The sequence below is a fragment of the Centruroides sculpturatus genome, unplaced genomic scaffold (assembly GCF_000671375.1).
Source record: "Centruroides sculpturatus isolate CEXI.00-Female unplaced genomic scaffold, Cexi_2.0 scaffold49, whole genome shotgun sequence".
Classification (NCBI taxonomy): Eukaryota; Metazoa; Arthropoda; class Arachnida; order Scorpiones; family Buthidae; genus Centruroides; species Centruroides sculpturatus.
In genome coordinates, this window is record NW_019384317.1 from 993921 (window position 1) to 1016308 (window position 22388).

At 28.0% G+C, this 22388-nt stretch overlaps 1 protein-coding gene across 2 annotated transcripts; it reads right to left on the reverse strand.

Moving 5' to 3' along the window:
* Nucleotides 1-496: 496 nt before the first annotated feature.
* LOC111624004 (nuclear receptor corepressor 1-like) lies at nt 497-21494 on the reverse strand. 2 transcript variants are annotated; one of them, XM_023366781.1, is made up of 8 exons: nt 21315-21494; nt 15844-15930; nt 9403-9646; nt 4818-4994; nt 4445-4561; nt 4300-4356; nt 4160-4212; nt 497-1944 (listed from the first exon to the last, which is right to left on the reverse strand). In XM_023366781.1, exons 3-8 carry the CDS (start codon nt 9607-9609, stop codon nt 1839-1841), a joined length of 717 nt encoding a protein of 238 aa, XP_023222549.1. In that variant the 5' UTR covers nt 9610-9646; nt 15844-15930; nt 21315-21494; the 3' UTR covers nt 497-1838. The 2 variants fall into 2 exon arrangements, with proteins under 2 accessions (XP_023222549.1, XP_023222541.1); XM_023366773.1 differs by lacking the exon at nt 15844-15930 and having other exon boundaries at nt 21315-21485.
* Between the last annotated feature and the right edge of the window lie 894 nt (nt 21495-22388).

Genomic DNA, 22388 nt, shown 5'->3' on the forward strand with positions numbered 1-22388 from the left:
CAAAAAATAAAAAATATATACTTTCTTACTACGTTTATTCATATGTAATAATAAAAATACATACATACACGNGCATAAGCAATTAATATTGGTTTTAAAATTCTTATATAGAATATTTTTTAAAAATAAAAATGGAAAATAATACTGAGTAAAAATTTTAGCATTAGTAATAGAATTTTAAAAATTATTTGTAACCATCAATAAAAAAGTTAAACATATGCAGTAATTGTAACAACATTAAAAGAAAACAAAATACACAATGTGATCACAATTTATCTGGTCTAATTTGGAGCAATTTTGAAATATCTTTTAATAAAAAAAAAATAACAACTCTTATTAAATGTGTGAAAATCAAAATTAATTCAGTATAACTTTGTGTGTGGTTTACAAAAAGGACATTCAAAGTTAAATCTTTAGCTGTAGTAAAGAAAAAGAAAACCATGAAAAATTTTTTAACTGATTACAAAATTTTCATGTAGTGTGTGTATATATCACAATGATAAATTAGTTCTTTATACTTGACATAAAAAAAATTGAGTTGGTTAATATACATTTAAAGACAAATCTTCTGGAATTTTAATATATTTATACTTTCCCAAATGTAACTTCTGGCAAATCATACTCACACATTAAGTCAACATTTTTATGTACTGTCTATGGTTAACTGATTGATGGCTAGTTGATTTTAATATTCTTATCATCAACTCTTCAGACTTAAAGAATAATATCCATCTTTGTTTCAATTGGAAAAGAAAACCATTAACTAAATTAACCAATAGAAATTATTGAAGTCAGGAAAACAATAAGCCTTTGAGTACAAAATGCCCTAAGGTATGCATTATCCCAGTTTGCCTTCCTGCAAATCTCCTACAGTATAATTCTATTGTTATTACATATATATTTATTTAAAACAATTTTTTGTTTCAGAAATTCTCATTTAATTTAAATTTTGGTGAATGTTTTTAGTAAAGGTAAATATTATGAGAAGAGTTTCGTATTCCACAATATAACATCCTTTCTTCTGTAAACTCAAAGCCTTCACAAGGACTCCTGGGATATGCAAACTAGAGGTCAAGAAACATAGCATCACCCGAATTATCTTGGGTTCCCAAGCATAAAACAATGGTAATAAATACAACAATTTCTGGCATTCAGCACAACCCACAATGCAATTGACCAAGATGTTCACGGAATGGGGAATAACACCTCAATCTGTACTATCAACAATAAATTGCTGGTATCTTTGTATCAGAGTAAAAACAAATCCTCAACACGGTAGGATAACACCTTATCAACTAGACAACATGCAGCAGAAAGAAAATATTAAAGCTTAATTCAAAAGTTTAGAAAAATAGACCAACATGTATTATTTTTCATTCTATTTGCTAGATAAATAATTATTCATTTCACTTCATATTTGGCAAAAGAAATGCATAAAAAGTAAAGCCCATCATACAAAATATATAGGATACATTTTTGCACTAAAAGATGATATCAAACACTTAAAATGGGAAATGAAAAATGTTACTTCACAACTTTTCATTCATAATAAATATGATACATAAATGTAAAATTAAAATACACTTCATTTTAAAAACAAATTTCTTCATATTGTAATATTTTACTAATTTCATGCATATATATTATTTTATTTTTAAATTTCAGTACATTAACTAACTATAATTCCAAAGACTATGAAAAGTATGGCATTTTTTCTGTCAACAATTAACAAAGATACTGAGGAGACCCCAGAGAGATTTGCATTTAAAAACACTGACATCCATACATGGAAAGTAAACTTTTCTCAAAACTATTTAATTTACCAAAATATATTAATATTAAATGTTTGTTAAAAAGAGATATAAGAAAACACTTACTCGGATTTGTCTTTCTTGATGTTTTCTTTTAAAATACTGTATTAAGCTCTTTTTGAATGTTGCAAATCTGAAGACAACAAAAAATCTTGTAAATAATAAGTTCGTTCAACTTTATTCAGAGATGTTTTTAAAAATATAAGCATTTAACAAATAAAAGCAGTTCTTTGACACTGCTTTTTTCTACACTCCTTAATTGGGGCCAATTTTTCTCATTTGACATTGTTGTTCACGTTTTGTTAGCACAGCAAATGGATCCTGCCTACTATTAGCCACAGATTTATATTGCTCCCCAACTCTTCTCAATACCAGCAATATAACAGACCTCATATAAAAGCATTCTTCTGGACCTTCAGTTAATTTTATAGCATGGATACCCAATTGTGATGATATTTCCACCTTATCCCTATAGTTACATAGTACATTTATAATCATTAGGTTGCATTTAGCTCCTAGCCTAAGATCCACTTTATTAACATAAGGGGATGCCAATACTGCTACACTTTTCCTTTAATGATAGAAGTTACTTTCTTGGTTGCTTTTATTCTTTGTACACTTGTTCTGTTGATTCATAAGAAAGTAATGATTATAACTTTTGTGCATGATTTGTTCAGTGATTTTCTGTAATTATTATTTATATCTAGATTCAATTGCTATAAACCGATCACATACAGTAACATTTATAATGCACAATTTGTGTATTTTTGCACTGAAGTTTTATCGAACAACATTTGATAAATTTTTTAGTTGCACCCCCTTGCTAAATTTCTGGCTACACTACTGACATCAGCATTCAATTTAGCACTTTAAAGCAGTCATATAGTTACTTGACAGTGCTAAATTGATAATACAACTATTGTAAAATTATTTCTAATAAGATATTACTCAAACTTCCTTCACAAATGTTATGTATTTTTCTGAAGTAAAGTTAATGTATAAAGCAAAGTCCAAAAGTTTCCATTCTTGGTTGTATACGAATAAACTTAATGAATTATTCACATTCTCATATCCCACAGCTATTATTTTGTGACCACTAACTTTTTAGAATGCAATCAGAAATTATTTGATAGCAGTTAAAGAAGTCTGCATTAAACAAAAACATTCAAAACTGCCACAGCAGACTAAAATACTTTACAACCAGTTATTACCGGAAATGAAACTAGAGTCTTATATTATCCTTTGGTCTAAAATTACTAGAAAAGACTTTTTATAAAGGGATTCAGCTGGACAAGGAATGGTTTCGTCGTCAACCAGTTGATAGCTGTCATTTTGTAACTGTAATAATGTCCTGATGATTGATTTTAAAGACAGAAATAGTCTTAAACAGCAAATATTGTGTTTCTTTATTAATACACTACAAGATTTCATCACAAAGGGAGATGAGGCAAACTGAATTAAAAAATGACAATGCCCTCAGTTCATACTATCCACTTTGCAAAGATTTCTTGAATTCTGCTTCATAAAATTAGCCACCTTCCCTATAACTCAGACCCAACCCCAAATGACTAGCATCTGTTTTCAAAATTGTAATTTCTAACTTGAGAGGGAAGCATTTCCCAGCGAGAGGAAGTAAAATCTGTTGTTTTCGGATACTTTTAGCCCAAATACTAAGCCAGTTGAAAGATGCATTTTCAGAAGTGTGAAAAGTGAACCTAGACCATTGCAAAATAATGAAGATTAAGTCTTGTATTTTTTTTGATCATCCTATTTCAACTGAAAACTTTTGGATTTTTCAATATATTTGATTATAAATCTTGTCCAGTTTAACTCCATTGAATCCTACTATATTTAAGACAGAATTAGAGTATATATATTAAAATTTATTACTGCCTATTCTTCAGTACAGACAGTAATAAATACTCTAAAGAAAAGCTGTCAAAATGAAACAGTCAAATAAAAATCTATAAGAGATGTGTATATACACAAAGTTTAAAATTTATCCATCTTCGGGTTTTTATAATAAAATAAAATTTCAGTAACAAGTTTTAAAAATTAATAGACTGATTAATATTAAAAAAAAAAACAAATAAGAGAGAAGCTTGAGAATTTAAAAATTGGAACTTTACTGAATTGTTACATGAAAAATGAAAAACCCAACAAGAATAAGCAGATGTTGAATTTTTGTCAATTTAAGTAAACTCTAAGTTTACTGTACTTTCATTTTTGCAAAAATGAATTTTCACAAAATTTTTCAAATGCAACAATCATAAATTTATCAAATAAAGTTTTTGTAGTCAATATATTCTGTAAATATTTTTAAACTGATTAAATTGTTTACTACTTACTTTTTTTTATTTTCATGGTGTATCTGAGTATCCATTGGTTGATTATACATGGGCTATTTGGAAAAATATTTATATGAAACTTTGCAAAAGATTTCTGTGTTTTTATAAATTTTACAATTATTTGAATATAGCAAACTTACCAAATCAACTTTTGGTCCGAGTTTTTCTAATAAGGCATGTGCTTGCTGAGCTTTTTTCTGAAATAAGTTGACACATTAGTAACTTCTTTCAATTTTGTACATTATATGGATTGTCCTATCTTTAAATAAAGAAAAAAGTACTAACTCTATTTTCAGAATATATAATTTGGGCTATGCTCATTTGCTTCGGCTCGCTCGTAGATATTTCTTGTATGACCTGTTTGGTGTCGGGAGGTTTATTTGCTTCAGCTTCTAATTCTTGCTGCAATGAGATACAGTAACAGTCAGTTTACTTATACAACTACAAAAATTCATACAAAATTAGAAAAACGTAATTGCAATAAATTTTATTTATAAAATGACAATGATTGAGAGAATTGCAGTAGAAGGGATTCTACAGAAAACAATTTTATTATCTAAGATTAACAGAAAATTAATGTCAATTATTTAAACTTAATTAAAAAACTCAATTTATGTTACATTTTAATTGACAAAACATTGTTTTAAAAAGCATTTACCTTCCGTTTTTTCAATTTTGATGTCTGAGTTTCGACTTGATTTATTTCTCGATCTATCCTATTTATAGCCTGTAATAACTCATCTTTCGACGATCTATGAGGAGAAAGATCCTGCTGCAATTCATCTGTTGGTAATGTAGGAGAAATTGCCTCAACTTGAGGTGTATAAGCTGGTTCCTGAAATTTGTCATTTCTAATTGAGTATTCATTAAGGAAATAATAATAAAATATAAAAGAAAAAAATCATTTTTTTTACAGAATTGAATTTGTACATTTTTCAAAATTACACATTAAATATTTTCTGTAAGGTACTTTCTCCACTATAAAATACTTCAGTTATACAATTTTGCACATATACATAATGGCTTTTCAGTATGTATAGAACATTTTCTCCCTTATACAGTATGTTTATTCACTTTGAAATAAAAAAAAATTAAAACAATTATTAAAAAAGTTAAAAAGCAAATTATATATTCACTTCAAATATTAGTCCACATGAATTGCCAACAAACGCAAGATGTAGCTACGTAACATATGACACCATTTCTGGAGAATTTTCCCATTTAGTAAAGTGCTCCACCAGTCCAACATGTTGAAAATTTTCACTTTCCATGTTTTGCAGTATAAACCAATTTCAGTAAGCAAATAAAAATCACTTTCTGGTTTCTCATACGTTTTCACTATTTACTATCACTGTCAGTTAACCTTTAGGATGGCTTTTCTTTCTTTCACTACTAAAGTTTCTCATATTGTCATTTCAACACTGAACCAATATGTAATAAGCCCATCCAGAGAATAACAAACAAAACTGAATCAATTTTAAATACATGACGTAATTTCACACTGTTTTACTTTTCTTTTTGTACATTGTTCAAATGTATTGTACATATAGTAAACTGAAAATTCTTCGTTAACAATTACAAGCATAAATTAAGTCATATAATGTTAATTTGTGCCATGTCATACTATTGCAACAACTGTATTCACCCTGAAAGAAATTCAAGAAGTTTCATTTTAATGTTTTTCTCACTTATACAATATTTACCTCAGTTCTTTTGAAAAACATATAAACAGGGCTCAGTTGTTTTATACTTTCCCTAATGAGTGTATTTCTTTATAAAGAAAAAAAAAATCTAACAACAAGTTACATAACTTTCTCGGTTGTTATGCGATTTTATTTAAAAAATAAGTTTTAGTGTATTCTTAATTATAATAAATAAAATTGTGCTTGGTACCATATGTTATGAGATTTCATTATTAAAAACTTTTTATATTTTTAATTATAATAAAATAGCAAATAGCTTAATTTTGAGGGTAGTGATGAGTTTCATAACACATTGTAAATGCTATTAATGAATATCTTCAAGTCCAACCCTGTCGAGATATGACACATGACATAGTTCTATTGTCTCACCCTCTTGACCTTTAACCACTAAAATGTAATAGCATCAATGCTCTTGTATACAAGAGCATTGATGCCACCATAACAAATTTCATTTCTTCATCATTACTCTACATCTTGAGACAGTAAATGAAATAGTTGCCAACACACATATAGAATTTTTTTCCTTTTTTTTTTTTTTTTTTACTTTTTTGGTTCAGGTGGTCTCAAAACGTGAAGTTTTGCAAAAAAACTCAGAGTCAAATTTGACACAATTCCAGTACTTTCCCTTATAATGTATATGTTACTGAGAAAGACCGAAATTAGAGAATGTCGACACATACAAAATACATCAGTAAAAGATCGAATATTTGGTTATATTATTATACATTCGTACAATCGCCAGTGTATGTGACAAGCACAGATAAGCTTTGGTGGAGGTCGAAATGACACGAGAAGCCGATGTTGACAGACAGGCAACAGTCTGTTGCCAAATTCTTTGCCATTTCCTTCAGCTCAAATTGGTGATACAGTACGAATACAAGTCCCCGATGTTGACCGCACCCGTACAGATGCCTGAAATGTGTTGGTGGTTGTTGTTAGAATAGAAGACTCAGACTTTTATAAATTAGCAGACAAAAATGGTACCCCCAAGCAGCTTTATACCTGTAATATATTTGTAATTTGTAAAGAAAAGTTACTTTCCATAGATAAGATTTCTTCTCAAGAAATATCGCCGAGAGAAGCAGCTGCAGCTAATTTGAAAAGTGGAGGGCAAGGCTATCTATACATGCTGTCATTGCAAAAAGAAGTGTTCCACAAATAAATGCAGTTGTAAAAGTGAGGGACTCTCGTGCAATTCAAAGTGCCATAACAGTTTAAGTTGTTACAATAAATAAGATTGCACAACATTAATCACATAATTTGTGTGTAAGTTTATTATTGTATTATTTTCTTTAATGATTAAGAATGTACTGTTTGTTTTAGGTTCAACAGTTTATTTACATACGCTGTTACTAAAGCTTTCTCCTATTTTGACATATTAAAAAGTTGCATTTTTGTCTTAACATCACAAACAGGAACTGGTGATATGCAGACGTCTTACTTTCCACCCATCTGGCCAATGGGGTAGTTGTGCTGTATATCTACTAGAATCTACATTTTTTAGTGCCTGTTCTAGTAGATATAAAGAAGAACTACCCCATTGGCCAGATAGGCAGAAAGTAAGACGTCTGCATATCACCACTTCCTGTTTGTGTTTTTTTTAAAGGACTTTTTTTACCTCTGGCGGCATGAAGCCTAAAAAGGAAGGCCTGTCGCCATGAATGTGTATGTGTATAGTCTGGAATGAAAAATAAATAGTGGTCTCTCTTTGACAGACTTGTCTTCGATTTGATTAATAATAATCCCACCATCAGAGGGAAAAATTAACAAAAAGTAATAAACATATTTTTATTCAACACTCACCATCAGTGCATGCTGAATGTCAACATTTGCCGATGTAAGTGAGAAATAATGATATTTAGCAAATTTTTGTGTATGTACGAACATACACAAAACGACTGTGTAAACGCCGACATTCACTGGAGAATGTTGACATTCACCATATATTGGTCATTCACAGTAACATATATATAACAACCAGAAAAATCTTTTTGTTGGTTTTAAAAAATGTTTGATCATAAGCTTAACATAATGTGTCAATACAGGTTATTTTATTAATTGAATATAGAGAACAAAAAAAAAAAAAAAAAAAAAAAAAAAAAAAAAAAAAAAAAAAAAAAAAAAAAAAAAAAAAAAAAAAAAAAAAAAAAAAAAAAAAAAAAAAAAAAAAAAAAAAAAAAAAAAAAAAAAAAAAAAAAAAAAAAAAAAAAAAAAAAAAAAAAAAAAAAAAAAAAAAAAAAAAAAAAAAAAAAAAAAAAAAAAAAAAAAAAAAAAAAAAAAAAAAAAAAAAAAAAAAAAAAAAAAAAAAAAAAAAAAAAAAAAAAAAAAAAAAAAAAAAAAAAAAAAAAAAAAAAAAAAAAAAAAAAAAAAAAAAAAAAAAAAAAAAAAAAAAAAAAAAAAAAAAAAAAAAAAAAAAAAAAAAAAAAAAAAAAAAAAAAAAAAAAAAAAAAAAAAAAAAAAAAAAAAAAAAAAAAAAAAAAAAAAAAAAAAAAAAAAAAAAAAAAAAAAAAAAAAAAAAAAAAAAAAAAAAAAAAAAAAAAAAAAAAAAAAAAAAAAAAAAAAAAAAAAAAAAAAAAAAAAAAAAAAAAAAAAAAAAAAAAAAAAAAAAAAAAAAAAAAAAAAAAAAAAAAAAAAAAAAAAAAAAAAAAAAAAAAAAAAAAAAAAAAAAAAAAAAAAAAAAAAAAAAAAAAAAAAAAAAAAAAAAAAAAAAAAAAAAAAAAAAAAAAAAAAAAAAAAAAAAAAAAAAAAAAAAAAAAAAAAAAAAAAAAAAAAAAAAAAAAAAAAAAAAAAAAAAAAAAAAAAAAAAAAAAAAAAAAAAAAAAAAAAAAAAAAAAAAAAAAAAAAAAAAAAAAAAAAAAAAAAAAAAAAAAAAAAAAAAAAAAAAAAAAAAAAAAAAAAAAAAAAAAAAAAAAAAAAAAAAAAAAAAAAAAAAAAAAAAAAAAAAAAAAAAAAAAAAAAAAAAAAAAAAAAAAAAAAAAAAAAAAAAAAAAAAAAAAAAAAAAAAAAAAAAAAAAAAAAAAAAAAAAAAAAAAAAAAAAAAAAAAAAAAAAAAAAAAAAAAAAAAAAANAGCAAAAAAAAAAAAAAAAAAAAACATTGTGAGAGAAAGATAATTCTGTGTAGAAATTAATAATGGTAACAATAGTAGTAAATTTTTTTTTCAATCAATTTAAAATTCTTTTTATTTATAGAAAAAAAAAATTTACTTGAAAATTAATCATAGAAAAGTGTTTTAATGAAAACTGCACTTAATGTTGAAGAAATTACCTTTTCAATACATCAATACATACATATAAAATAAAGTACAAATAGAGTTATATTCAAAAGAAAGAATCATAGAAATGTAATGATAAAAATTACTGTTCATAGTAATATTAGATAACTGCTTAATTCAAATCACTCATATAATGTTTTGAAAAAATGCATGTTGTGAAAATACTTTATTGTTCATAAATAATTTAACATTATAAAATTAATAACAAAGTATTTGTAACAACAAAGAAGAAGTATATCTTGGAATTCCTTGAAAAATTAGACTTTACCTTTTTCACTTCTACCATGTCTCTGGTATCAATAACTAAGGGTTGATGAAGAGGAGCTTTGGGTTCTACGCATAATCGTGGTCGTTTACTATGATGAAGATGATCCAATTCCATTTGTGTATGAATGGTACCAACGTTTGTAGTCCCACTACGGGAAGCCGGATGAATTAAACCCGATGATGAAAGTGCTGTGGCAGGTAGACCCATTTCTCTTTCGTAAGGAAACCTATATGTTTCAATATATCTAGAAAATAAATATTAAGCCATTATGTTAATTTTGTACTTATTGTATTAGTGGTACATTAAATTTTTATTAAAGATATAAATAAACTGTTAAAAGGTATATGCCTTTTCTTTAATATGACTTGCAGATTGATATTGTAACAAACCACAAACAGGATTTAATGTTGTCCACAACATACGAGAAAACAACATAATGACTGATTATATACTGAGTAATCAAACAAAAAAAAGAATTTGCAAGAAGTAGTGCAAGAAGTTTGATCATATCAGTTCGCAATACTGCATGACATTCATTGTACATCACCAATTCTGAGTCTATTAATGGGTATGTGAGAAAATTCTGCACTAAAATATCTTCCTCTCTAGTTAAAAGCTAATAATTTTTAACTATGCTGCATGTGCTATAATTTGAAAATGTGTGGAATGCCATAGACATTCTACAATCTTTTTTCTGAATTCAAAATGGAAACAAAATAAGATCCTTTATGCCTAAAAGTATAAAACTTTTACACATTATATAAAAAATTAGGAAAAAGTTTACTACAAACCATTTTGCAAATGAAGGAATTTCAAAACAGACTATAATATTACATTCTCCAACATTTTAAGAGTGGATTATTACCACAGAGAAGAATGGTGTCTGACAGAATAGCAAAAATTAAACAAATGCAAAGTTGGAAGGGTTGAAGAAAATCTTTGAAGATAGTAACAAGGTTTCAATTCAATCTGTAACTCTAAAACTGAAAATTTTGCACAGATGACTTCACAAGACTTTGAAAACAAAACAAACACATTGAATATTAATAGTAGTAGGTAATTCTGGACAGAATAGACATGTAAAGATCACTGGCAAAGATAGTGTGAAAATTCTCTGAAAAGTTCTTCATTTTAGCTGATGAATCTAATTTCACTTTCATACACTAGATCAACAGTAACAGAGGATTTTATACTGGTTATATTCCCTATATATCTGTCAACATAAACTTTTCTGGAAAAAAATCTGAGACAAAGTTTTGTTTGGGACTGCAATGGAACCAAAAGGATTGAGCACTAATCAAAAAAATCAAATTTTGCTATCAATGTCCAGTGATATTTAAATGAATGTATAAAATTTCACTTGATTCTTTACACATTTTGAAACAACTATCCTCAAACAGAATAGGTCTTTGGACCAGATCAACCAAGTTCCCACCATACCAACACTGTACTGGATTACCTGTGATAAGAAAATACCATGTTTGTCAAAAAGGAAGAAAATCCAGCAAACGAAGACTTTTAGCAATTCTGAAGGAAGCTGCTTACAAAAAGAAGTGGAAGACGAAAAACACAAATCAACTGATCAATTGCATTTTTGCCCAAAAAATGCAAACCAAAGTCTTGTACAAAAACTTAACTGAATATTCGAAGTTGAGTTGACTGTGTTTGAGTCAGACATTTGAAGAATTACAAAAATAAAAGATAATGTATAGCTTTCCATCACCTTTTGAATGACTAATTAGTTCATATAATCGTTTTTAAAGGTAAAAACATCATAAGATTTTTCTGGACACCCATCATTAGCTTGTTATTGGTAACTTAAGTGTTGTGAAAATTGTACATTCCTTATACTATGGAACAAAGAATTTCCATGGTCAAAAGTTACAAAGAGAGAAAAGTTACTGAAAATTAAGACAATGATTTATGAAAAAATATTCCAAATCATTTGTGCCCACCGTGGTTTTATGATTCCGAACTTTATAATAAATGATAGTCCACAAGATAACAGAGTTATCACGAAACAAAAAATTATCTGAGGAAAACCTGGAACATGATTAAATGCAAATCCCACAAAATCTTTAACGTAGTTATTTCAAGAGAATGATCTTACAGTTAAGAATCAAATTTCATCCTTATAAAACAGAGGTTATCCATAAACTTTATTTATTTACAATTTCAAATTTTATCCTTCGAATCCATAGCAAATAAATGTTTGAGACTTTATTAATGTTTCTTGCCACATGTAGCAGTAGTGAAACCAGCTTTCAGCATCACAAAACTCCTTGCAAGTCCTCTTTTCATTTGATCATGCAACATTAACAATGTAAAATGCTAAGTAAAAACATTAAATTGGCTAGGAGGGTGAGACAAATTCTGAGCACCTTTGAACAATGGAACAACGACCAAGTTGACAAATCAGACTGATTCCATTTAAAATGTTTGAAGAAATAAAACAATTTTTCATTCATCATAATTTTATCATTTATATTAAAATATATTTGTTTTTATACCAATACACACACCTATCTTTGAAATGAGTAGCACTGATGATAATGAATCAGTGGAAAAGATAACATCACTACTTTTAGCATACAAAAAGTATACATAAAAACCACAAAATAAACTGGAATGATATATAGACTCACCTAAATGTCAAATTTCCAGCAAAACACCCAAATTCAACATTTGAACATTTTCAGCCACTTGTTAATTGGCCTTCATCAGGAAAAGTCAAAATGAAAATAACTGTTATATTTATAGAATGCTGCGGCGTTCCACACATAATTTTTAAAAATGGTTTGAACGTCTGCTGTGACAAATATTAAGCAACATATAATTTCCTTTAAGACTGTAAATAATACTTCCGTGCATTTGGTATGGGAATGTAATCCGTGTTGATGCATGTTCCTCTAATGTCAGCTCTGTAGATTTCTGTGGCCTCTAATGTTCTTATATGCTTTCTGTCAAATACCTTGTGTATTAGGGTTGCCTCCTCCCACATGGGGTAAATTCCCGGCTCGGTGGCATACCAGGCGAGGGCCGTATTGATGTTTTCTTTTGCCATGTCATACCTGTGATCACATTACTGGGCTTGTAATGATCTGTATGTATAACCAATGTAAGTTAGTGTCCAGTTGAATCTGTCATCCTGTAGTGGGATGCGATAAATTCCAGATGCTTTAGCATCTTCAGTTTCATCCTTTACGTTAGATAAAAGGCAGAACACGATGGTCGCACAAACTGGGTCAATACTTACGCCCTGTGATTGATAAAACCAGATTCCCAACATTTTCATTGGAAAATTGGATCCATCAGATGTTAAAGTGCCACCTTCAATTATACACATATAAGATCTCCAATTCAGGTGCACTTCTATCCAAACTTGCTGCTATTAATTTAAGTGGGAACAAATATCTCACCATGTTTGATTTTGTAACCATGTTTCCATCTATTCGTTTAGAACCATGCTTTTGTGCTTTAAAAGATTTTTTTAAAGCACTAATCCTGATGCTCAAACTTTCCACTCTCAGATATTAGACCTAGCAAACCTGCTGTGCTATTCCTCATGTTTTTACTTTGATGAGTGCACCTACACACAAAAAACAGGGGTACCTATGGGTAACCCCATTTTGGGTGATCAGTGTGAACTGGTTATATGACAATTGGAAAAGCAGTCCTTAGTTATCCTTAAACATAATACCCTCATGTATACCCGATACACTGATGACATTTTGATTATATGGAGAAATGTTGATGATGTGTTAAAAGTGTTCAATAATAACAACTATGGATTATCACTAAAACTGGATCAGGAAAGCCACACAGATGTTAATTTCTTGGATGTCAAGATTCACATAGCGGATAATAAGTTAACACCACAGTGTACCGCAACCCACTCACATCCCTCTATTCATACCAGCCAACTCTGCTGACCCTTGGTCACATAAAACGTCCGCTTTCCACATACTTCTGGCTAGAGCCCACTCACATTGTATGCTGCTCTCTGATACTAACAATGAGCTAGAACAACTGAAACATATCGCATCCAAGCATGGATACAGCCACTCATTTATCAACAATATAACATCCATATATCAAGCCAAGTCAATCAACACCAATACTAACGTTAACAATGCAGAAGAGAAATGGGTAATCTTAAGTTACAAACCATCCCTCCATCGCATATACAAGATGATGGCCAAGGATTTAAACATACGCATAGCAAACAAAAAACCCCACAGTGTTCCACCTTTTATCTAATTCGTGTTCCACAAAATCACAGTGGCACAAAATCAGTGTTCCACCTTTTATCTAATGTAAAGGATGAAACTTAAGATGCTAAAGCACCTGGAATTTATCGCATCCCACTACAAGATGACAGATTCAACTGGACACTAACCTACATTGGTTCTACATACAGATCATTACAAGCCCGGTAATGTGATCACAGGTATGACATGGCAAAAGGAAACATCAATACGGCCCTAACCAGGTATGCCACCGAGCTGGGAATTTACCCTGTATGGGAGGAGGCAACCGTAATACATAAAGTATTAGACAGAAAGCATATAAACAAACAAATTCACACCTAAATGCTAATTCCAGCAGTAAATGAACAAATAAACTTTAATGTTCAAACATTTTCGGCCGTCTTTCAGAGACCCTCGCCAAGAAAAATGCATTTACTGCTGGAATTAGTATTTAGGTGTGAATTTGTTTGTTTATTGTATAGTTTCAGTTTATGTATGCTAGTTTTTTTGGTCTGAGAAAGCATATAAGAACATTAGAGGACACAGAAATCTACAAGGCTGACATAAGAGGTACATGCATCAACACGGATTACATTCCCATACCAAATGCATGGAAGTATTATTTACAGTCTTAAAGGAAATTATACTTTGCTTAATATACGTCACAGCCGACATTCGAACCATTTAAAAAAATTTTAAAAATTGTGTGTGCAATGAGGCAGCATTCTCTAAATAAAACAGTTATTTTCGTTTTGACTTTTCCCGACTTTTTCCCGTTTTCAGCCAATTAACAATTGGCTGAAAACGTTTGAATGTTGAATTTGGGTGTTTTGCTGGAAATTTGTCATTTAGGTGAGAGTCTATACCAGGCATGGCCAACATACAGCCCACGTAATGAATTTATGCAGCCCGCGATTAATCTTTCAATATTAGCTACTGAAGTCCAAATAGCTTGATGAAAAATTCTGACACCTAAAACAAAAAAAGTCAACAACTCACTGTGCGTTTAGAGTTAACCCTCCACTATAGATCTCTTAAGTATGGAGTACAATGTTGATAAAGCATGATAATGTGAAAAATGTATCTGTAATCTCTATGTACAACTTAGTCTCTACGGGGTGACTCCACAATGAGATCTCGCACCACCTCAAAATCTTCCTAGGACAGCCTCTGGTTCGGCCCGTGAAAAATGTTTTCTTTCCAATTCAGCCCGGGGGCAAAAACTGTTGGCCACCCCTGGTCTATACAAAAAGTATATTGACCAAGTTGCTTAAAATTCTATAAGTGGGTGGAATCGGGAATTAATCAGAAATGAGTCCAGATCGCAGCATAACTAGATTTAGCAAGAATTCTGCATTACCAAACACAATTCTAGTACAAGGTTATTCAAAAAAGTAGATGCATATAAAACAAAACCATTTCTTTATAGTTAAATAAACTTATATTTTGGCCAAAATCTACATACAAGTCATAGAACAATGATAATTTAGTAGTTTGGAAAATAAGTGTTCTCATCTTCACAATCCATGTCTGAATAGGTAGGAAGAAACTTCAAAAAGTTATTCAGAAAAAAAAAATGAAACTAAATGTTCAAAAGAATTTAGATCATTGATGGTCAAAAGAAATTATTCTTCAAATGATTTATATTTAATGACTACAACTGATAATTTAATAAGCTTTGCTGATAAAATATGTAATTAGTAACTTTTTGATTTTTTTATGACTAATTATTTAAAGTGACGAGGAAAGATTTATTAAATGTACTTTATCAATATTTTCTGTCTTAAACTGTACATTTCAGCTTGTATTATTTTAAGTATGTAAGGCTTAATCAGAACATCTAAAGAAATCCCTGACAGAAGAGGATTCTTAAGTACTTCATGGTTGTCTGAGGCTAAGGACTTCCATTTTAAGAAGTAGCAAAGTAAGAAATTTAAATACAATGTAAAGTTAAACTTATCATATTTGAAATTCTATAACAATACTCTATAGCCCTAGTCAATACATTTGTCTGTGTTAATACAATTTCTCTGTTCAAAACCAACTGTTTCTGCAAATATCATTGCTAGTCTTTTTACTCATGATAAGACTAGGTCAAGGGAGTGGACGACTTTTGCATTATTTTAATTTTTCCATCTCCAAAAAAAAACAACTTTGAGTATTATTATTATTTACAATAAATATCACAAACCTTCATTAAGAAGCTCTAATTTAATTTAATCCAAAAAGTCTGTTATCTTTTATTCCAAGCAAATTCATTCTATCCATTCAGAACTTTCTGAAGTCATAAAACAAAGAAATTTGTAAATTAAATTTAAAAAATACATTCTCAATTTCACAATCAAATAAAATTTTACAATATCCAATACCATTTTCTGTATATTAAAGTCCCTTTACTATTATTATTATTATAAATTCCTCTCTCGTTATTTCGATTTCTACATCAACTACTTTTAACTGTATCATTCACTATAAATTAATAAATCTTTGTTAAATAACATTTAAAATAGGTTATACCTTAAAACCTAACTACATTCCTTCAAATAAGGTTAATTATTGTTTGTGGGATTTCTATATTCTGTTCTTTTTATTTGTAATAAGACTAGGTCAAGGGAGTGGATGAATTTTGCAATAAGTACTTATAATCATTTTTCTTGTATGTTATAGTCCAAATAATTTGTAGTAGTTCTAGAAATACAGAAACTATAATATATAAGTTAGACCAACAAAAAGTTGTCTTGATTCAAAAGTTAAATTTAAATACAGTGGGTGATCGGTTAACAAACATAATCCGTTCCAAGACTTTGTTCGCTATCCGAATTGTTCATTAACCGATTATCAATTTACCATAGATTTCTATAAGAATTTGATTAATTTGTTCTGGAGATTCCCAAAAAATAAAAAATATATACTTTCTTACTACGTTTATTCATATGTAATAATAAAAATACATATATACATGGTCTTGCATTTTTATTTGTCACGTTTTTTCCGTTTGTGGGGGTTAAAGAACCTGTCCAATGTCGATTGCTTTTCTGTCTTCTTCATGATTTTTCAGAAGTAATTAATCGCATTGTAATTGTAGAGATCCCTAAGCTCAACCTCAATCTGGTTTCGATGCCATTTTATGACCGTTGTTCTGACATCCTCCCACTTCTTCAAAAAGATCTTTAATAGCAGATATTGGCATAAATCTGCTTTTTCAGAAGAAAACATAAAAGAATTGTTTCTATCAAAAATATAAAAGGTTGGAATTACAAGGGAGAGTTTCAAAGTTTGGGGGAATACTATCCAACCAGTATATACTGGGTTGAATGTCGATGTCAATGTCTGCTGTGCTCTGAAAAGTTTTGAATTGTTGCCTGAAGACAAAGGAAGACCAATCGGTATTCGTTATTTTATGTCGCTTCTTCTTGTGTTTGTTCAGTGAAGTGTTCGTTGTCCAATCATAAAAGTCTTTCGCGAAAGTGTTTGTTCTCCAATTTTTTCGTTAACCGATCACCCACTGTACTTTACTTTCTCTCAATTTCCAGTTTATTAAAAGGGAGATAATCTGCTTATGTGGTGTAAACATACTAAAATGTAAAAATACACATAAAAATAATGTGTATTTTTACATTTTAGTATGCTTACACCTTGACTAAGAGTTTGACAATAAATAACCAAACGATTGCCTAAATATCGGGCTATAATATGACTAATTAAATGATTGGTATAAAGAAATTTGACATTAGAGGTAGACGTTAGGTGCCATCTCTTAAGTAAATTAATAATTATAATTAAATAAATAAATTATTAAATAAATTTAGAGCCTTCTGAAATAAAAGAACTGGCCTGGGATTATAACCAAATATTTAGCTAATCATTTGGTGATTTATTGTATACTACTCAGTCTTTGCAATATTGTTATATGTATAAGAGTTTGACTTGTTACACAAAGAAATACAATAGGGATATTTCTAAGGCTATTTCTACATTTACGGTGCAAGCTTCTTAACTAATATAGTAATAACAAAAAATTCATATTAATTTTTGTTGATTATTTTTTCGTCATTATTGATAATGAGTAAATTGAAGGAAAAAACTTTCTATTATTATTTTTAGATATCAGTAAGCATTAGCAATAACGTAATGGCAGTTTATTTATTTCAAGGGATTTATTTCGATGATATTGCTATTACATCAAATTCTATTACAGAAAATTCACCTTTCATAAATATTAAGCATAAGTGTAACTTAGTAATGGAATATTTTGAAGATTAAGTGAAGTTTAGAACTTTAGAAATTTAAACATAGAATGTAGATTAAAGTAGATCTGTTGAAATTCTATTACAATAATAAAGCCAGTGAGGGATCTTGCATGATTTTCCTAAGACTTGAATGGAAAGTTAAGAGGACTGGAAAGGAAATCAGACAATTTTCAATTATACTACTATATAAAATTTAAATGATCAAAGCTGAAAAAGATTAATTATGTTGAATATGCAAAATTTCTCTATTTAAAAAATAAATATAAGTTTAAAACTGAATTATTATAGGAAAGGAACAATAAGGGTTTGGCTCAAAGTTAAAATCATGTGTGGTACCATCTATTAAAAGATTTTATTTAAAAAAGTAATATTTTTATAATGTTAATTATTATAAAAGGCAAAAGCTCTATTTTTGAAAGCATAAGAGAGTTTTTAAAAAGTTGTAAATGCTAATACAATTTGCATTGTGAGTCGCTCCCTTTTTATATATTCATCCTGGTGTGGTGCTTTTTATATATTCATCCAGTATAAAAATAAGTGATATTTTTTAAAACCGAAATAATGACAAAGTTGCAATGCAAACATAGGATATTGCAACATGGTTAGCATCAAATTGTAGTGTTTTGAAATCCAATGCATAAAAGCATTAACTGTAGATAAAAGTGCGAGAATGCAGATTGAAATCACTTATTAATAATTATGATTGATCAATAGTTTTGTAGATAGTCCAATTTGATTAACTAAAATACTGTTTCTCAATTTACATGAACTGTAATCTTTTCTCTTCATACAAAACTATTGATAAAGGATATAAGTTATCACACACACAACTTTACCAGCTGTTAATATTTTTATACATCTGAACATCAGTGAGCAAGTTACAATTTCCAGAAATAAATACTTGGCAAAATCTTTAAACAAACAATAAAAGCAGCTTGAGAGAGTTTGTACTGTCGTAGAGAAATGAGATTTAACATCCTGAAAATGTAAACAAGCGTAAACATTTTTTATGCCTATCCCAATTTGAATGCATTGTTTATATTCATTTGATTACATTCCAATTAAAAGTTTGTATATCCTTGAACAATAATATTTCATTTGTAGTCCAATTTAAAGCATAATATTTATATCAAGTAGACAGTAATAATATAGTGTAAAAATTTTTCACATCATTTAGTCATTTTAAAATATCTCATTTAGTACTTTAGTATCGTACTTTACGAACTGTTAAAAATAAATGAATAAATAAGTAAGTAAAATAAAAATACGACAGTTCAGCTTAATAAAAATTTATACTTTTCAATGACTAAATTTTTCTTTTGAATAATTTATATCTTATCATATAAATTGAAAAAATAAAAATTCTTGTTTTAATATTAAAACATATGATATTTCTGGCAGCTTAACCGCCTATCTCCAGCCAAATTGCCTCATGTGCAATTATTAAATAGCCTTGATATAACCCATTAATAAATCATGCAGATCATTTATAAGTTTTTAAAAATTATTTAGGAAATTCAAAACGTCAAAACTTATTTTCAATTACACTACAATTTAAATATTGAGTTTGAAGTTAAAAAACATAAGTTCAATGGTAAAAAAAAAGGAAACTGTTATTGATACTTTGGCAACTTTACAGATTAGATTAAGTATAAAAGTATTAATGTACTCAAAAAGAGCTTGACATTAAAAGAAAAAATGCATTTCATTAAAAAAAAAAGCTAAATAAAACCAATGCCTCCCATTTATTAACAATATAATTGAAGTAATTCTATTTCAGAAGTTCACAAATCCAATATACAATATAAGTAAGCAAATTATTTTGTTATAATTTAGCTATTAAAAACATCAGTATTTTCAAATAATATATTAATTACCATTCTTCATGCAACATTTGAATATTCATCTTTAAGAGAATAACTTTATAAATTTTAAAATGCTCAAGAAGAAATAAATTTTGTTAGTATTGCATCCATTAATAACAACTACACTATTGTAGTCTTTATCCGACATTTTTGGGATCCAGTTAGTGGCAGACCACAGAAATAACTGGCAGTTTACAATGAATTACTATGCGTCAAGTGAATGGCTTCATTCATATATTAATCATCATAAAATGAAATCAAAAATGCTTTCTGGAGAAGCAAAATTTACAGAAAATAAAATATTTGAATATATTTTTAAAAATTTATCTTTAACTGCAGTGAGGTTTTAATTTTAAAAATGTTATAAGTATTTATTGCATAAATCATAGCTTTATAAGAAAAATCAAGATAATTACAGCTTTTAGGAGTTCAAAAAAAACTTTCAAATAATATCAGAAACACTTTGCGGCACAAGAATGAACCAGCACCTCAATGCTGCCAAAGAACCGCTCTGGCAACTGATCCACAAACTAATAACTGCAGACTGTAAACATACTGAAGAGTAGACATCTCAACTGTAGTTAATAAATTTTTTCCTCAAAACTATTATTTGTGAAATTTTTTATGCATAATGTAAAAAACGGGAATAATAAACTGAATTAATATATCAAAATCATACAAGTGAAGCATTTACTACATAATTTGTTATATTTGTTTTGTAATACCTTAAAGACAATATTTCAATTTATTGATTATATGGTGATTTTTAAATTATGGAAGTACTGATTTTCAAAATACCATCCTTACAGAAATCCTTTCAAAGTTCTTAAATAATTGAAGATTTTTTCTGCCATTCTATTATCATTTGGATCAATCTGTAAATCTTACTATTTTTTGTTTTATACAAATTATTGTATTGTTAATTTATTAATCCACCCACAACTATGCTTGACTAAATGCTAATAGAAAAGTGTAACAAAACAGCTACTTATAATAATAATTAATTGAAGTAAGTAATTTTGACTTTGAATTCTGAATTCAGTTCTCTAATGAATGTTTGGAGGAAGCTAAAAAAATACTCCACCATGCTCCTGTTGCAAATTATTAATGCAAAACAAACTGTCAGATTATTTATCAGGTCATAATGAGGCTAATTACTTTATGCCTAATCATTAAATTAGCCTTGTTATGGTCTGATAAATAATTTTGGCAGTTTGTTTGAAATTAGTAATTGAGTCGGGTTGACATATGTGCTGTTACGAATTGTTTTGTCTATTAATAAAGAAACTAAGTCAGAAGGTAACTTATAGTTAACTTACTTTATGTATACCAATTAATTACTTATAGGTTGCTTATGATGCTATATAATGTCAAATAACATGTAAACTCTTTGATAAACAGCATTATAATTATTAATAGTTTTGTTTTTTAATTCCAATACATAGAAAATTCAAACAGAAACAGGCTTTAAATATTTCACAATGCAATGAGGATCTGTAACACACATTTTTTTCTTTTTATAAGAACATTTAAAAAAATAAAATTACCTTTCCCTATCACTACAATCAGCTGATGTCCCATAATCAGCAACTACTGGTAGTAATGACGGTCTTCTCCTCACATGTTGAACTATTTGCTCATTTTCACGAAAACGGTCTAAAGGATAATCAGCTTGTCTCTCGACCTAAAATAAAAAAAATTCTTTATGAAAACAGTATCAGCAGCACCTATTTGTCGTTAAATATACCATAGATTATAATATTTAACACATTTTCAATTAAATATTGCTATATCTAACATTTATATTCATAAGTTTGTATTTGTGCAATTCATAAATTCTTTATGTACTACATAAAAAAATTTTCGTGTAGTGTATCATTTCATTGCAAAGTCATTTGTAATAACATCTTATTGTTTTCAAACAAAATTATTAATTATGTATCAAATACAACACTTACTGTTTTAGATAAATTTACATTTCTGCTATACTTTTTGGTAGTAATACATTAAAAGTAGTTTGAATACTGTTTTAGTGCAAATGATAAAATTACTAATTTTATGCATACTAAGATAAAAAAAAAAGGTACTTTCAGGTTTTCCTTTAAACATCTATTTTTTTTTTTTGTTGTTTAAATACTAACATTCCTTTAAAAAAGTCAATTGAATTGTATTCATTCTATTAAATTATTTTCAATAATTAACTCTTAATAAAATGTATGAAGTCCAAGCTTCTATCTTAGAATAATTTTCAGAAATTTCAAGAAGGTAATATAATATCATTCAGAATAGTATAATAAACATTTACTGCTCTAGAGAGAGAAAATGTGTTCATTATATTTTAGCATTGCATTAAGTGATGTTACATTGAGACTTAAAATCAAATTTTTTGTATTTTCTCAAAAATTATAATTTGCTCGAAAAAAGATTGAATGCCTTATAAACCAAAATCTTACAAACAAAAACAATGTAGTATCTTAAAGAATGACACCGAATGATAGTTAATGCATCATTAAACTTGTCTTTTTACTTCTGTAAAAACAAAAAAGAATAAATGAATAAATTAAAAAACATTGACAACCTTCAAGTCTTTAAATAATCTTTTACAGTGTATTGATTGCTGT

Bases quoted from the DNA above. Each gene is read 5' to 3' on its own strand.
- LOC111624004 (XM_023366781.1), bottom strand. From the start codon at position 9,609: ATGGGTCTACCTGCCACAGCACTTTCATCATCGGGTTTAATTCATCCG. The intron at 4,562-4,817 runs GTAAATGCTTTT...ATCTCATTGCAG, and splicing joins CAAAATTGAAAAAACGGAAG to CAAGAATTAGAAGCTGAAGC. The intron at 4,213-4,299 runs GTAAGTTTGCTA...TTTTCCAAATAG, and splicing joins TCGGACCAAAAGTTGATTTG to CCCATGTATAATCAACCAAT.